This window comes from Anomaloglossus baeobatrachus, chromosome 5, assembly GCF_048569485.1.
Source record: "Anomaloglossus baeobatrachus isolate aAnoBae1 chromosome 5, aAnoBae1.hap1, whole genome shotgun sequence".
NCBI lineage: Eukaryota > Metazoa > Chordata > Amphibia > Anura > Aromobatidae > Anomaloglossus > Anomaloglossus baeobatrachus.
The window spans coordinates 327,520,824-327,538,976 of record NC_134357.1 but is presented as its reverse complement, the minus strand read 5'-3'; the positions used below and the strand labels follow the sequence as shown (position 1 = coordinate 327,538,976).

General features: G+C 46.7%; 1 protein-coding gene across 1 annotated transcript in view; it reads left to right on the top strand.

Annotated features, from left to right (window-relative positions):
* The window catches only part of LOC142312758 (uncharacterized), a 48,789-nt gene extending 31,810 nt beyond the window's left edge, over positions 1–16,979 (top strand). Inside the window, exons 10-15 of the mRNA XM_075351745.1 lie at positions 1,801–1,944; positions 7,965–8,029; positions 10,192–10,252; positions 14,289–14,352; positions 15,508–15,584; positions 16,761–16,979. Of these exons, the coding sequence (XP_075207860.1) occupies positions 1,801–1,944; positions 7,965–8,029; positions 10,192–10,252; positions 14,289–14,352; positions 15,508–15,584; positions 16,761–16,784 (435 nt within the window). The 3' untranslated portion in view covers positions 16,785–16,979. The remainder of the gene's footprint in view (positions 1–1,800; positions 1,945–7,964; positions 8,030–10,191; positions 10,253–14,288; positions 14,353–15,507; positions 15,585–16,760) is intronic.
* The last annotated feature ends 1,174 nt before the right edge of the window (positions 16,980–18,153 follow it).

Below are 18,153 nucleotides of genomic sequence, written 5' to 3'. Positions count from 1 at the left end.
AGGACCGTGAACGATGACGTCGGCGAGAGGACCTGGACCGGCGCGTAGCATAGCCGGTATGTCGATCCTGATCCCTATCGTAGCGACGACGCCTATAAGGGCTTCGAGAATGCGAAGAGGCTGAGGAGGCAGCAGAGCGGTTACCGCGCCCACGGCGTCGCCGACCGTGGGCCGTGCTTCCAGCACCCGCTGCGTAATCCACCCAGGGGGCAGATTGAGTAGGAGGGGGCTGGGGTACGTTCTGCACTGTGGGAGGCAAGGCCATCATTGCTTGTGCTGCAGTCGGCAAAACCATCGCCGCAGGCGCTGCAGGAGGCAAAGCCATCGCCGCAGGCGCTGCAGGGGGCCAAGGCATCACCGCAGGTGCTGCAGGAGGAGGCAAAGCCATCACCGCAGGTGCTGCAGGAGGCGAAGCCATCACTGCAGATGCTGCAGGAGGCCAAGCCATCACTGCAGTCATAGCAGGATGACCAGTCATCCCCCCTTGATTGTTGATGATTTGTGGCATTGTTTGGGGTGCTACATTTGTGGCTTCTGCCACAGATCCCACCCTGCATACTTCTGATGCATTGCAGGGTGTGAGGGAATGATAATTAACTGCCATCGGGGGCATAGATTGTGCAGCACACTCCTCTGCTGAGGAGGAGGAGGAGCTGCTGCGACTATTATGGCCTCCCATAGCAGAGGGAATCAGCCGTACAGGAGGTGGAGGAGGTGCAGAGCTCTGCAGCGTGTTGGGGACAGCAGACGGAGGCAGAGCAGGGAGCGATGATGTTAAAGATGGCAGCGCCGCTTTGCCTGCAGGACAGGTAAGGCTTGCGGCCGCTGCATGCGTTGGAGCTGGGCGGGTGGGCGGGGCTTCGCATGAGGGACGTGAACGCGCGCGTCCTGAGCGCGGGGCGCGCACACGCCCCCCGCGCCTGCGCAGAGACGATCCTGCAGAGGGGCTCAGACGCTCCGGAGGGCGGATTGCACGGGCAGGCCGCCTGCCGACCGGTTGATGTGTCTGTGCCTCAGGAGGGGGGGGGAGCTGCTCACCAAGAATTGCAGCAAGCCATGCGTCCCCTTCCCTCCTGATCCTGTCCCTGACAGCGTCACCTAGCATGTCAGTCATCTCTCACCAGCTTGATCCGGTTCTCACGCAGTGAGGAGAGGCCGGAATCAGGAAGAGAGGGACTTTATATATGGGAAAGAACTATGGAACTCTGGGAACGATCCCATTGGGCCAAATCTATAAGGGGAGAGGCAAAATCTATAAGGGGAGGGTGTGTTAAATCGGACATGGGAAGAATGCTTAACCCTGTACTGCCTGGGCACAGCAGTCAGGGTGCATCCAGTTAATTACTGACATGCCCTATATTATGATGCTACTGTCCAGCCTGAAAGTTTGAGCGACATGTCTCCAGCAGCATTTCTTAAGGTTGCAACCCATTCTAGTGCATCCTTATGTATGCAATGGACTTTGGATATGAGACAATGAGCTATAGGAAACAAAGAGGGCACTAGGGTCTTCTCCAGATAACTGAGATGACATGCAGTGATATCTTGCTCACCTTCTTTGATTATGGTAGTCACAACACGGAACACGTATTGTATATGACAACTGCTGCAGAAAACCCAATAACGACAAGGAAGGAAAGGAAAACATGGTCTCTGCGCTGCTGTAGAACCTATGGAACCTCAGGGAGAACATACAGATTCCTTACAGACGTTTTACTTGGTGGGATTTGAACCCGACATCAATGGTTTTGCTTTTTAATTATTGAATAGTTAACTATATTTTAATTTGCTTTTCTACAGTTAGGTGTGACCACTGGCCTTTACCTTTACGTGACCTTTGGAGAACTGACAAGCTGTGTAATTTCAAGTGCTGGAGTCTATGTAACAGCGGCAGTAGGCATTTCTATCCAAGCAGGTGGCACTGTGTATGTCCAAGCTTCAGCTGTAAGTATAAAATATGAAAGCAAACTAATAGAACTTTGCAATGAAAAAAAAAAACTTAACCATTTTTTGTTTTTAAAATTTGTTCATAAGTTTGAGTATCATGATATGCCCAAACACCATGAAAAAAATATATCGTAAGTAAGGCGACATCTAGTGACTCGCCCACCCCAGGGCTATGGGACACCCGGTGCCGGGCCGGACTAGTCCGGGGATCGTCGGTGGTGGCGGGGCCCGGCTCCGTGGCCCTGGTGGGTGTCAGTTAATATGGCTGGTGACTTGGGAGTAATTAAAGTTTATGTTTTCGTGACGCCACCTGTGGTTTGCGGCTATTAAGCCGCCGCTGCTGTATGGGGCCTCCGGGGCTGATGGAATGGCAGCTTGGATGGTCCTGCTCCCCACAGGTGGAGCGATGCCCCGGGGACACTGTTAGTGCTTGTAAGTGTCTATGCAGGCGAAAATAACTGAGGCAACTCCAGAGGGTGCAGTTCCAGGTTTTTACTCACAGTTCTTGTCAAGGCCTGCAGGAGCCTTTGGACTGCTGGGACCACCGTCAGGGATCTCCGCCGATCCCGGGTAGATCTGGGGGTAAATGCCAGTGCACCCCTCTAATTGTGTGCTTTCTCAGCTGACTTCACTGGCCACCAGCTCTGAAGCTATCTGTGGCCCTGGAATCCCTTCGTTCCCTGCTTGGTGTCACCTGGACCCTCCGAGTCCCAGGGTCTTCACCAGCAAGCGTCACTTTCTTCTTTCTTTAGCTCCTGCCTGACTGGAGCTCTTCTTCTACTCTCTGTTTTTCTCCTTCTCTGTTGCTTTCTTTCTCTCTTGCGGACACTCTGAACTCACAGAGCTCCTTTCTCTTTCACAGCTACATGCTGGCTCCTCACTCTCTCACTCCCTGAGGTAAACTGAAACTCTGACCTTCCTCTCTGCTCTACACTCTCTGGCTCTTCCCACCCCCCCCCGGTTGCTAAGCTACCACCCTATGGGAGCAGGGATGGGTCTTACGGCCCCTCCAAGCATGCAGCATGGGAGGGTTGCTGCCACTGTCCCTGGTCCCTGTGTGTACCTAACAATGGTGTAGTGCAGATTTGCCTGTGAACTGGCATGTACCCCTTTCCTTACCCAGGATGGGACATCACACCTCTGACTGGGGTGCAATGTCCCTGTGGCGACGGAAGCCTCAGGGGCGCCACACTCCCCCACAGCGAATCCCAGCACGTCCTCGGGCTGAAACAACAAAAAAAAACAATGGGAGAAACTGCAAAATTTTGTTATGCATAAAACATTAAAACTTTAGGACATTACATCCCTTTATGGGAGGCACATAAATGACACATTCACCGGGGACCACATTCCAGTCCAGTGGCCTGGTAACACATAAACAGGGGGGGGTCATCTTCAAAAAGAACAGGGGCCAAGGATTCAGGGATAGGGTGTCATCTTCAAAAAGAACAAGGGCCATGTACTGTCAACACTCCATTAACTCCTTGTCGTCCTCCACCAGGGGCTCCGACCCTTGATGGCGCCCACTGGGACTCCGACCCAGCGGCGGTCAACAAGTCAGACAAGGTCCTCCTCCTTCCACCTCTCGTGCTGGGTGGCATCTCCTGGAGAACTTAGGGACGTTCAACAAAGGCAGGAGGCATAATTTCTGGAGCGGGCCCTTTAAAACTTTCAACTGGCACTTTTAACTTCAGGGGTTAACTCACGGATGCGGTTACCATGCAGGGGATCGCACTGTGCCAACTTCGTACGGGACACCGGACTTCCTCTCCAGGCACAATACATCCCCGGGCTCTGGACCTCCAGCGGGAACGGTGGCGGGGGCAACGTACACGGTACCTCTTGATCCCGGAGTGGTGCTACACAGGGCTCACTTGTCACGGTGCTGTCGGGTTCTGGCTCCCAGCTGAGAAGGGATGCCGTGGGGGTCTGCGTGGCTTTATCTTCACGCGACACGGTTGCTGCGGCGGCTCTCTGTTCCTGGGCCCACACCATGGCGACCATCCTCTGGACTTTCGCCTTCCAGTCGAGCACCTGCTGCAGCGTCTGCGCTCTCACCCGGACACAGAATCGACCCAGCTTCCGCTCCAACCAGGCAGCGGTTCCCGCGGGGAGCTCACTCGGGCCGCGATCATCCACATCAAAAGCCACTCCGCCTCTTCCACTTCGGGGTCCCGCCATCCCGCCGACAGGGCTGAACGCAGACATCTTCCGTCCGCTCCCCCTTGGTCTTTCCGTGATCCTCGTTCTCCGGCCGGTAAGTCGACTTCTCCTTTCTCTAGGCAGCGAGCTCAACTGCCGAGCAGTAAATTTTCTTTTCAAATTCCCTTCTGGGTCGCGCGGGGTTAACGGCTCTCTGCTCTGATGGCGCGCTCCCTTCGCGCTCTTTTTCGGGCACGCCCCCCTTCTTCCTGCGCTCAGCGAGGCTAACGGCGGCGGCAGTTTTCAAACAGGGAAAGTCTTTTAAGCACAGTTTCTGCAGGCGCACAGTACCCGGTGGGACCGGGCACGAAATCCTGTTCGTGACGCCAAGTTGACTCGCCCACCCCAGGGCTATGGGACACCCGGTGCCGGGCCGGACTAGTCCGGGGATCGTCGGTGGTGGCGGGGCCCGGCTCCGTGGCCCTGGTGGGTGTCAGTTAATATGGCTGGTGACTTGGGAGTAATTAAAGTTTATGTTTTCGTGACGCCACCTGTGGTTTGCGGCTATTAAGCTGCCGCTGCTGTATGGGGCCTCCGGGGCTGATGGAATGGCAGCTTGGATGGTCCTGCTCCCCACAGGTGGAGCGATGCCCCGGGGACACTGTTAGTGCTTGTAAGTGTCTATGCAGGCGAAAATAACTGAGGCAACTCCAGAGGGTGCAGTTCCAGGTTTTTACTCACAGTTCTTGTCAAGGCCTGCAGGAGCCTTTGGACTGCTGGGACCACCGTCAGGGACCTCCGCCGATCCCGGGTAGATCTGGGGGTAAATGCCAGTGCACCCCTCTAATTGTGTCCTTTCTCAGCTGACTTCACTGGCCATCAGCTCTGAAGCTATCTGTGGCCCTGGAATCCCTTCGTTCCCTGCTTGGTGTCACCTGGACCCTCCGAGTCCCAGGGTCTTCACCAGGAAGCATCACTTTCTTCTTTCTTTAGCTCCTGCCTGACTGGAGCTCTTCTTCTACTCTCTGTTTTTCTCCTTCTCTGTTGCTTTCTTTCTCTCTTGCGGACACTCTGAACTCACAGAGCTCCTTTCTCTTTCACAGCTACATGCTGGCTCCTCACTCTCTCACTCCCTGAGGTAAACTGAAACTCTGACCTTCCTCTCTGCTCTACACTCTCTGGCTCTTCCCACCCCCCCCAGTTGCTAAGCTGCCACCCTATGGGAGCAGGGATGGGTCTTACGGCCCCTCCCAGCATGCAGCATGGGAGGGTTGCTGCCACTGTCCCTGGTCCCTGTGTGTACCTAACAATGGTGTAGTGCAGATTTGCCTGTGAACTGGCATGTACCCCTTTCCTTACTCAGGATGGGACATCACACCTCTGACTGGGGTGCAATGTCCCTGTGGCGACGGAAGCCTCAGGAGCGCCACACTAGCAATTCAAGTTTTACAACACGCTGTCACCGGCCTCTGAATGGCAGACATCCCCAGGATTAAACATCCAAGTTGATCATCATTAGTAGTGTCAAATAGAAAGATCTCCCATATTTTATCCCCCAAAGTTGTCCCCTTATTGTATATTACAAAAACCATTGACAAAGTAGACGTCACTCTGTCAGCATATGGATGAACTATGTGAATAATTTTTTGATGGCCAACACTTGAATTATTGCTGTCGAAGTGTTAATTTTTCACGTTCAGTTTATTTTATCAGTTAAGTAATAAAAGACAAGAGTCAACAGATGGACCTGTGCAGAATCCATTGTGGCTATACGTTATACGAGTAGTCAGAATGTCAGTAGCTTAAGTCTATATCACTGAGTGGTTTTTTTTCACATACAACGTTCATCCCATTACTCAGAGAATACTGGAGAGCATCATATTTAGAGTTCAGAAATACACACACTACAATTGGAATAAAAAACACAAATTTTACGCTATTTAAATGCAGGAAAATGTTTTCAAAGTGTATTACATCGAGACACAATTCCTCTATATTTGCGAAAGAGTCCAATTACATTTTTGGTGCTAAGTGTACTATATTGACATGGAGAAGTATCATATTTTTTAGACTATAAGACTCACGTCTTTCCTCTAAATTTTGAAAGAAAGTGTGGGGTGCCTCTTATAGTCCAGTTGTATCTGGCTGTGGATGCAGAGGGGAGTGATGCAGTGTAGCGGGTCATAGGAGGGAGGACCAGGTTCACAAGAGGCAGGAGCTGGCACCAGGGCTAATAGTGTGACTGCTATTAAAAAAAAAAAAGAACATTCACTGCTCCTCACTCCCATAATATAGCCATCATCTCTGCACTGAAGACATGCAATGAGACATGGGCTAGCTTAAGGGTGTGAGGAACAGTGAATATTCATTCTCTCTAATAGCGGCACATATGATCACCCAGCCGCCGGCTTACTGGAGCTGCTTGGCGATCACATGTGTACGTTATTAATGAAATGGATATTCACTTGTCCCAGTGCTCATAATTCCAGGCATGGGGAGCAGTAAATATTCTGGTAGCTGACGTCAGCATGTGTCTGGGTGTGCATGGCACTGACGTCATGCGCCGCGCTGCTTTCACTCTGAAGTCAGTTGCCACCATCGGAAGATGACACAGCGCACGGGAGAGCGGATGGAAGGTGAGTAGAATTGTTTTTTTTTTATGAGTGCAGCATGATGGGAGGTATATACACCAGGATGGGCCCATGATGGGGGACATAAATACCAGGATAGGGAGCATATACACCAGGATGAGGATGATACACAGTATTCCCAGTTGAGGGATATTTATACCAGAATGAGCCCAGTATGGGAAACATATATACCAGGATGGGGTTCATATATACCAGGATGGGACCAGGATGAGGCCATTTACACGAGAATAGACCCAGGATGGGCATCATATATACCAGGATGGGACAAAGATGGGGAACATACATACCAGGATGGAAGACATATACACCAGAATGGAAGACATACATACCTGGAAGGAGCCAAGGATGGGGGACATTAGTACAGAATTTTGGATCATAACATGGTCATCAGCAGATCCAACCCTATAACAGTGCGCCATAACCAATTATTTTCTTCCTATTTCCCCCCCTCTAAAACCTAGGTACGTCTTATAGTCCAAAAAATACTGTGATTCACACATGAGAATAAAGCGGGCTTTACACGCAACGACATCGCTAACGAGATGTCGTTGGGGTCACGGAATTCGTGACGCACATCCGACCTTGTTAGCTGCATTGCTGCATGTGAAACGTACGAACGACCACTAACAATCAAAAATATTCACCTAAGCGTTGATCATTGACATGTCGTTCAAATCCCAAATATCGTTGCTGGTGCAGGACGCAGGTTGTTCGTCGTTCCTGAGGCAGCACACATCGCTACGTGTGACGCCCCAGGAATGACGAACAACACCGTACCTGCGTACTCCGGCAATGAGGTGGGCGTGACTTTCCTGCGGCTGCTCTCCGCCCCTCCGCTTCAATTGGACGCCTGCCGTGTGACATCGCTGTGACGCCGCACGAACCGCCCCCTTAGAAAAGAGGCAGTTCGCCGGCCACAGCGATGTCGCTAGGCAGGTAAGTATGTGTGACGGGGACTAATGATATTGTGCACAATTTGCCTGTGACGCACAAACAACGGAGGCGGGTGCAATCGGCAGCAACATCGCTAGGGATGTCGCTGTGTGTAAAGTGGCCTTAAGTCTCTAAGGCAGATCAGATTACATCAAACAAAAGACAAGATCAAGTTTCTTCTCTTGATCCCTCTGGAGTTTGCAAGAAAAAAATCAACAATTATAGAAAAAAGAAATGCTTAATAGTAATATGAAGTGAAAATAACACTCCAATCTTTTTGTTTCCACACAGAGTTTAATGTTAAGCGCACAGGTGAATGTTAATGCTGGATCAATCGGTGTGATCATCGGTGAAAAGTAAGATCATGTGATTTTTAGCAGTAAAGCAAAACTAAACATGTCATGTGAAAAAAGCAACACAGAAAAAATACATGGCCAATATTTTAGCACCACAAGACCTCTATCACCTCCTGAGACTTCTTTTTTCCCTTAGTAGAGTTTATCATGACCATGATATTGATGGCCTGTCTTTAATGGGTTGGTCTGATATTGCGTGTCAGGCACACATCACTCCTCAGTCTCCCTCCAGCTTCCTGGCGCAGGCACTCCTGCTAACAGTTCAAGCCTGTAGCACTACAATGTCATTGGTTTGAGCTGTCAATCGAGCAGATGCACCTGCCATCAAGCGGGAACCCAAGAGGCTGACGAGTGGTGTGCTCACTGATGGTGGGGCATGAAGTTTTGCCTCTGCAGAATTGGAGGAGAATAGTAGCACTTAAGATGGTGGGGAATTAACTCTCGACTTCAGTGATCCCTACCAGTGCAATGCTTACAAACTAAACAGAAAAGAGCTTATAAGAACGGCGCATGTTCAGCCACTACTGCTACACTGCTATCAATACTCAATTGGTGAGATCATGAGGCCCATAATGATCAATTATATTCAGGTCCCAAAGCCGGCAGGGTATTGAGCTTGACTACCAGAGCTCCGTACACTGTGTAGTGGTTATTCTCAGTTACTGTGTCTCAGCTTCTATTCACTTAAAAGGTATTTGTCGCCAGGTTTTTGCCAGTTAATCTTAATTCAAAGACAGATCCCCTTTCCAGTGTATACAGGGAGAAGCCAGTCAGTGGTGTGGATGGAGTTATGCTAAAAACAGAGAACACAAGATGACACATAGCTGGAATCGTGGTCTCTGCCCGTACATCATGTGGCTCTCAGATTCCATAATGTACTAGGTCCGTCATCTCCCTGATTTTGATGTGGCCCCGCAGGACAAGCCTGCATCTTTTCCTGCTGCGGATTTACAGTGGATTTTACCACGGATTTTCCGCGGATTTGCTGCAGAAAATATGTCTAACATTTCTGCAGTCATTCCCCAGCAAAACCTATGGGTATAAAAAATGCTGTGCGCACACTACATTTTTTTTATACCTGCGGATTTACCCTCAGAATTTCTGCTGCGGAACTAATGTGCATGTCACTTCTTTTCTGCAGGTATCTGCAGTTTTTGCAATAGATAATTGTAAAAAAAACACAGGGACCAACCCACGCAAAAACCGCGGCAAAACCATGGCAAATCGCAGCAAAAACGCGGGTGCGGTTTTACCCCGGTTTTTACCGCGGGTGCAGTATTCTGCCAGAGGGGGTGGATTTTTATTAAGAAAAGTCCATTTTCTAGTGCGCACATACCCTAGGCCCAGTGCCCACACTGTGTTGTTTTGACGCGTATTTTCAGAAATCTGCAGCAAAATCTGCATGTCCCTTGTGAAGCCAACAAAGTCTGTGAGAATTCAGAAGTGCTGTGCCCACGTTGTTTATCTTTCCCTTGCGTATTTGGTGCAGATTTGGTGCAGAAAGAAAGAAATCTGCACCAAATACGCAAGGGAAAAATACTCAACGTGGGCACAGCACATCTGAATTTTGCTGGCTTCACAATGGACATGCAGATTTTGCTGAAGATTTCTGAAAATCTGCATCAAAATCCGCATCAAAATACAGAGCGTGGGCACAGAGCCTAAATTTTACCACTCTCGGAAAGTCACAAACAAGATTTTATTTTCAAAAATTTCTGAACTTTTTTCACCACTTCAATAAAACAAGAACTATACATGTTTGATATCTACGTTATTGTACTGGCCTGGAGAATCATACTGCCAGGTCAAATTTATGCTAAAATGAACGCTGTAAATAAAAAAAAATATTGATTGCAGAATTTCACTTTTTTTTTTTGCTATTTCACCACACTTGTCATTTTTTTGCTGCTTACCCATTACATCATATGATAAAATGGATGGGGTCATTAAAGGCAAAAAAAGAGCCCTCAAATTGCTATATCAATGGAAGCAGAAAAAAGTTATGTCTCTTGGAATAAGGGGGAGGAAAACAATAGCACAAAAAAAATAAATCACCCAGTTCTTAAGGGGTTAAGGTGTTAAACAGGCACTGAATCTGTCTTATGATATATGCACAATATATATGTGACTATACTAGAATGTATACTTTTCTCTCTTTCCAGCATTGCTGCTAGTAATGTACAAGTGACTACTGTGATTCCAGGATGTGGCTGCCTTACTACAGTAAGTATACAAGCTTCTTCCCATCCCATGGGTGATTGTTTATGTGGTGGTTTTATTTTTCCTTGCAAGTCTCTACAGCTGATGAATGGGAAAATCAGAAGGGATTCTGTCAGCACAGGATGACTGTTCCATCATGGCGGGGCCAAACATTTAACTACACCTTCCCACCTGCTTGTTTTCCCTCTATCTCCACCCTCTTCTGTGATGGACATCTCCGGTTTCACAGAACCAGAGAAGGGCGGGGAACAATGGAAAACAAGCAGGTGGGTAGGTGAATTTAAATGCTTATCCACACTATGATGCTCCAAGTGCCTGTGTGGCTTGAACAGTCATTCTGTGCTGATAGATTCCCTTTAAGCCAGGTTCCCATGATCATGATTAGCAGCATTGTGAAAGCAGCGTATTTCCACACAGTGGATGTACTTGTGCCACGCCTGCAGCAGTCGAACTGCTCGGATCCGGGGTTGCTGTGGCTCAAGGGTCTGTGGGCCCGGTGGCTTGCGGCCACTCAAATGTAAAGGGGGTATTTACTGGGGATGAATGTTCATGATGCCACCTGCGGGTTACAGTAAAGTGGAGTACCGCCGCTGCCGAAGGGAGTACCGGGGCAGATGGTGTTGGGCAGCCAGGTGTCAGTCCCTCCGCAGGTAGGCAAGGCCCCGGACAGTGGGGATTTGGTAAATGGGTGGCTTGGCCTTGGAAAGCAGGGTGCAGGGGTCAGATTACTCACTGCGGTAGTCGTGGTGCTGGATTAGGTGGAATAAGGAGACACTCACACAGATGGTAAACCAAAGTCTCTAGGCACTGCAGTCTCTACGGGGGGAGCCCGTCCAGGTCCCGCTCCCAAAAGTGTCACTTGGTAAGTTCGTAGCCCTGCCTCCGTGCATAAATTGATTGACTGTTGTGGCCCCTCGGCTTGAAGCTTTCGGGGCCCGCTACCCGTGTGCATGGCAGCTGTGCTCTTGGTGGCTTGCACTTGGGATTTCAGTAAGTTGTTTAGTTTGGAGAACCCTATCCCCCACGTTGTGCTGATGCCTTCATTCACTGAGCTCTTGGGGAAAGTTTATCCTCCACAGGTGAATTATCAGGTTACGTGAAGCTACTCCCTGATCTAGGGTCCAGTACCCCGCCGTGCTCAGTACCAGTCAAGTTACTGGACTTCTGGCGCCGACCGTTCTCCAGAACTAGGCTGTTACACCCTCTCCAATACCCTGCGACCAGGTTTCCGACTCCTGCAGTCCCAGACCACCATCTGTAACCCAACTTGTCACCTCCCTGGTAGCTCCAACTCCCTAGCTCCTCACCTTTTGTGGGCTAACTCTCAACTTTTCTAGAGCTTCTGCTCCCAGCTGCTCACTCTTTGGGGGCTCTCACTATTCTGACTAAATCCCTCTCACCAGTTTGCCTGACCCCTAGGTGGAAGGCCCTGCTCCAACCTGACCAACCCACTGGTTTGTCTGCACAGGTCTGGTGTGAGGTGTGGTTGGGATTTGTAGTTCGGGTGTTAGTGACACTGTTGATGGAAACCTGGAACCATGGGGGGTAAGCCCTGCACCCTGGGGGACAGGATGCAGTTCCCTGTAGCACCCTGATGCAGTCAGGGTTGCTACATTCTTCTTTTCTTCGCAGAGTAAACTGACATGCAGAGCAGCTTCCCGAGCCGCAGCATGTCAACTTATGGTTGAGGAGATGCGAGTGTTCTCAGCAGAGCCCTGAACCCTGATTGTGTGCATAGGCCGCTGCGTTCTCCCGTGGAGAACACTCACATCTCCATAGGAGGGCTGACACTGCGTCCAGGACAGTATCTCCGGACGGTGGGAAAAGGCCTGAAGACTGTAAGCACAGAATGACTGTTCAAACGAAGCAAAGCCACCTGACTAAGCTCCATTTGTATCTCCACTACCTTCCTTAATTTATAGTTCTAGCTTTACAGGAGCCAGGGAAGTGAAATAGTGCTGCAGCCCATCAGCGGACACTGGGGTGGGTCACCTGATAGTAAACTAATGGCAGAAGTAAGAGAAGAGTCTGGCATTGTGAGAGGACCTTTGTTCCCTTAGGTGCTAATTTCCAGCCAGAGATGGCTACCTAGGGAATGTTCATACTAATCAATTATGTTCTAAAATAACGACATAAGCCTTCCTATTACATCCCCTATGCGGGTCCTGATGTGATCCGGTGACTACTGGGGCATGACAACATCATTTCTAGTAGTAATGACTATTTCATTTTTTTTTTTTTATTTTGTTTAGAAGCTAAATGTCCTTTAATATACCGTAATTTATTTCAATATAGAAAAATATGAAACTTCACAAATCACTTTATTAGGTAATTTGTCTTCATTCCAGTAAATATTGCATGAAAGCGGCTTTCAAAGCCATTGGGGAAACAGTCTATTTGCTGAACATACACATGTGGAGTATACTTGATGGCATGAGAGTGTTCTGGGGCAGCAGATTGCTCTTGTGAGAAGGATACAAGAGGTGACTAGTGAAGGGCGAGCAGTATCATTCTCGAGCACTCATTATTGGAGTCGAGCAAGTCACACGCTCTGACGGGCTCAACTTGAGTAACGAGCATTATGGAAAGTCAATGATTGGGCAGTTCAGCTCTCCACCTCCATAAAGCCAGCCATGTACAGAGCATTTCCGGGGGAAGGGAGGGCAGGGTGTTGTTTTTGGGAGGTCACACTATATCCAAAAATGTTTTAACCCCCAGTGAAAGCCATTCAGAGACTGCAAATGGCTCTCCCTGGGGTGTCTGCTCACAACATACAGTTACGGGAGTCGGCGCTTTGTATCCATTATTTCACGGACGACACATCCAAGCAATCCTCGATTAATTACTTAGCAGTGCCGAGCATGTTTGCACATCACTAGTGGTGACCCTTTCACTGCCATCATCTGTACTCTAAATAAGTTTGGAGAAAAACAAGCTTTGAAAAACACTTTCTTGCAATTTTTTTACAGAAATAAAGTGATATGCAAAAGTTTCATGGACAAAAATATATTTATTTATTTATCTTTGTTTAGTTACTCTTTAAAAATAAGCAAAAAGTCGGGAACGTTCTGAAAAAAATGAAAAACTCTTATTCCTTGAATTCCCCTCCTCATGTCATGCCCAGTAGTCACTGGATTGCTACAGAAAAAACGTGGCCTCAGGGCTCACATGCATGGTGGAAAGATAATGGGTGTGATAGGCAAACAATGCTTATTTCATTCATTTACAAAAATACTCTATTCTTGGCCTAATATTAAAAAGCCCTGAAAATCCCTTTGCCCCTTTACCTTCTCTGCTGGCCATGAGTAGCCTGATCATTCGTGTTTGAAAAGTTGTCTCATGTAAAAGTTGATCTTAATGGAAGCATTTTACTCTACCTGCACATCTATTGAGACCCTGTACACAGTAATATCATTTTAGGTAGACAGAATTTTTAGGGATCCTCGTCATGCCCAATATTCAGCCCTTGAGTTATGCAACGAGTAACGTCAGGCTCTGTTCCCATATTTAGGCCCCAATTCATTAAAGTGTTTACGACAGAATTCTGGTGTAAAAGCCTCTTAATAATGCGCGATAATGTTGCACAACTTCCTAACTGTGCAAAAATGTTTCACTTTTGGCATTTACATGCCAGTCTACAGCAATATTGGGCATAGCATGGTTGGAACTGGGCATTGCTGCCCTTGCCCATCAAATTCATGAAAAGTGATACCACTTTAGTGCCTAGAGTACATTTCTGGCGGAGGTACAATGCTAGCTGAGAGAAGCTTCTAATTCATTAAGTGGTCTGCACCTACTAAATAATTAGGCCCATCATACCCCAGCTGCCCCATTCATTAAGGCTGGCATGTGCAACGCCAGTGTTAATGAATTGGCCCTTTACAGTATACTGTTGTAACAAACCTTCTTTTTATTTTTTTGCTTACAATTAGAAAGAGGAGGTTTAAATATAATATTATTAAGCATCAAAAATATAGTTGAAAAAAATGAATGGTATCTTGCTCAACACCTTTCTAGTTCTTTTTCTTTTAATTCCCAGGTATTGCAAAACTTGGCTTCTGTTATTACCAATAGTGCTGGGACCCTACAAGCTGCGCTAAACGGTGAGTATGATAGTTTTTGCTAATGAGATAATATAGATTAAGGAATTTCTGAAGTGTTTGTGACTAGTCAAATATATATAGTGCAACAAGTAGTGATGAATTAGCACTAAAATGATCTGGTGCTTATTACTTGAATCGAGCAGGTCAGGTGCTGGGATGGGCGTAATTCGAGTAATAAGTATAACAGAAGTCAATGGGGAGCGTGAGTATTTTCCCAGAAGACCCCGAAGAGGGCTGGGGAGCAGGAAAATCACTGAATTTGAAAGGGAAAAGCATGTAGAAGACACCTGGACGCATCTGAGTCTCAGGTTGTCGCTGGGAACTAAATAAAGAATTTTAAAAAAAATATGTGGGGTCCTCCCCATTGATGCTAACCTGCCATGGTAAAGCAGACAGATGGGCGCTGGTATTATTAGACTGGGAAGGTCCATGGTTATTTGGCCTTTTCCAGCCTAAAAATACCAGCCTGCAGCTGTTGCAGAATTGGTGCCTAAATGGTATTTTTAGCCTTGTTTAACCTACTAAATAAAAAAAACGATGTGGGGTCTACCCTATTTTTAATAATTAGTCAATGTAAGGCAGACAGCTCTAGGCTGGTATGATCAGGCTGGGAAGGTCCATGGTTATTGGGCCCTTCCCAGCTTAAAAATATCAGCCTGCAGCTGCCTCAGAATTCGCCTCAGAGCCATGAAACATGAGGGGCGGGGACTCAAGAATGGTTCTCGAGCACCTCCAATACTCAGCAGCGGAAAGAGCATTCCCAAGCACCCTGATGATTGATCAATTATCAAGCAGTCGCGTGCACGCGCACTCATCACTAGTAATGTCATATGAAACATCCTTCTTAGTATAAAATACACATTGACGCTCCTTAGCTGCCCATAGCTATCATGTGTAAAGACTAGAAACAACTCCCAAGATAATAGTGGTCATGTGATTTACTCATGTTCTCTTACTTAGTCTTGCATGGACCATGCTAACTGCTGACAATACTAGGTAGGTCTCCAGGTCACTTATCTTGCAGGATTCATGTACTGACAGCAGTTTTGCAGGGTTCATGTAATAAAAAAACCTTATGATCATAATAATAATACCTCTATATTTGATATAATAAACCTTACTGTGGCTAATTCATTAACATGTTATTTATTGCAGTTCATTTTCAAGTAGTTGCACCAATCCCAGCAGTTCTTGGATCATCAGGAAGTACAGGAGTCTGTACACCTAACGCTGTAAGTTCTAAATTCTCTATACCTATAATTCAAGTTTAAAGCTATAATTTCAACTATGTGTTTCGTGAAAACACATGCTAATAAACAGAATAACCTAAACATATTGTGAACCTACACTAGAAGATTCGGGAAATGTATTATAGAACAGTTGAGAGACATCAGAATGAGCAGTAGCAGAAATTAGATCACTTTTAGTAATACTGTACATATTTCAACTTTAGGAAACTGATCTAAATGTTGGTTAGTTGACATAAAGCGGAAATTAATTTGCAGGGATTTCCTAAAAAGTCCAGTCCAATTAATAGATCTTGTAAGAAAAGTAAGTTCCACAATTGGATGTGTTAAAAAATGTCCCTGTGCTGAGATAATCCTTTAAATGTGCCCCTGCTATGTCCTGTGTAATAGCTGTGTCTGGACGTGTGGACGATTTCCGGCTGATGACGCACACTTCCCAGTAGGTATCAGACATGATGTACTGTTCACAGGTGCACGATTGCCGGCTGATCACACACACTTCCCAGTAGGTATCAGACATGATGTAGTGTTCACAGGTGCACGATTGCCGGCTGATCACACACACTTCCCAGTAGGTATCAGACATGATGTACTGTTCACAGGTGCACGATTGCCGGCTGATCACACACACTTCCCAGTAGGTATCAGACATGATGTACTGTTCACAGGTGCACGATTGCTGGCTGATCACACACACTTCCCAGTAGATATCAGACATGATGTACTGTTCACAGGTGCACAATTGCCGGCTGATCACACACACTTCCCAGTAGGTATCAGACATGATGTACTGTTCACAGGTGCACAATTCCCGGCTGATTACGCACACTTCCCTGTAGATATCAAACATGATGTCCTGTTCACAGGTGGATGATTGACTGCTGATCATGCACACTTCCCAGTAGGCAATAGCACTCCTCACCCCAACAAGAAGGAAAAACAGCTAAAGCTGGCCATATACAAAACTGCAGTCTGCCAGCTATTTCCAACAACTCCACCATAAGCCTGCAGGGATCAACATGAGCTTCAACTCCACTTTTAAAACAGAAAAGATGGATTATGGCAGCTCACACGACATACTTGCTTAATGCGTAAAATCTGCTGGTTTGACAATAACCACACACATTTTGTAATCTTATTATCTGCTTTTTGTTTTTACAGGGTTACTGCAGTTGTCTATTTTAGGACTAATCTGTCAAGACCAACATACAAGGATAACCCAGCTCAATAGATTCCAAATGTCATTTCAATCACTTTCCAAACTGTCCTACTTCTTTCATGCTTGCATACGACATTACTAAGTAACTAATCATAAGGCTTGTACACGCTGCTTATCAATCTATTCTACAAATCTTTAATAAACCACTGCAAAGCATATAACCGTGTCCAATGTTTTTTCTCTTCCAAGAAAAAAAAAACAAATACATGTGACAAAATTCTATGCAGGTCTATTCAAAAGAGTTAAAGGGAATCTGTCACCATTTTTTTTACCTAATCTGAGAGCAGCATAATGTAGAGATAAAGCCTCTGATTCCAATGTATTCCAAGTACACTGAAATTGAACCTTTGATCGTTAGATTGCTTGTGCTATATACACAAGTACAACATCAATTCTGCGTAGAGCAAAAATCATTTTCTCCTTTGAAGCCTGGCCACAGGCAGGGTATCAAAGAGCTCCCTAATGACAGGCACAAATGTCTTCAACAAACTCTCGGCTATCATAGCAACCCACAATCATGTCCCATTGGTGCAATGTTAATGCCGCTGTCAGAGTTTAACAGCGGTATTTAAAAAAATTGACATTAGTAAATGCTGCTTTGTGACACTCCACAGTTGTTAGAGCCATTCATTACTTGCCTATTATGGTCCCTGTGAGCCAACTCCATACAACCGCAACGACTTGTGCCATAGATGCAAGCCGGATGTCGGTAAGGGGTTAAATAAAGGTCTCTGATTCTAAATTATGCTGCTCTCAGATGGGGGACCAAAAACCTGGATTCCCTTTAACAGTAAATAACAATTGAAAATATAGATAAAGAACATTCAACTGCTTCCAAAAGAAACATATTTATGCATTACTGAGGAAGTAAGTTAATACAACAAACATACAACAAAGGAGATTTCCTAATTTTTTAGTAAATCTTGTATATTAAGTGCTCAAGTAGTTGTTCAATATAATAATAATTATAAAACAAGAGCACCAAATTGTAGAGCGGTTCCGCTTTACTTGTTCATACACATAGCAGCTGATGAACACTTAAGTCCTCGCTTATAGCGTTTGCTGCAGATAAGTCGCCTTCAGTACCCAGCAACACGCACTATATTAGCGGCCATCATTCATAAGAGTCTCAATCTTTACTATGCAAATGGCTTCTTCAGAGAGGGGGAGGACGGGAACTCTAGTGCCACCTATTGGAAGTAGCCATCCTACACATCAATAATGATCGATCCCTAACCCCTTAATGACCAGGCCATATTTTAGATACCTGACCCTTTATGAGGTTATAACTCTGGAACGCTTCAATCGATCTCAGTGATTCTGAGTTTGTTTTTT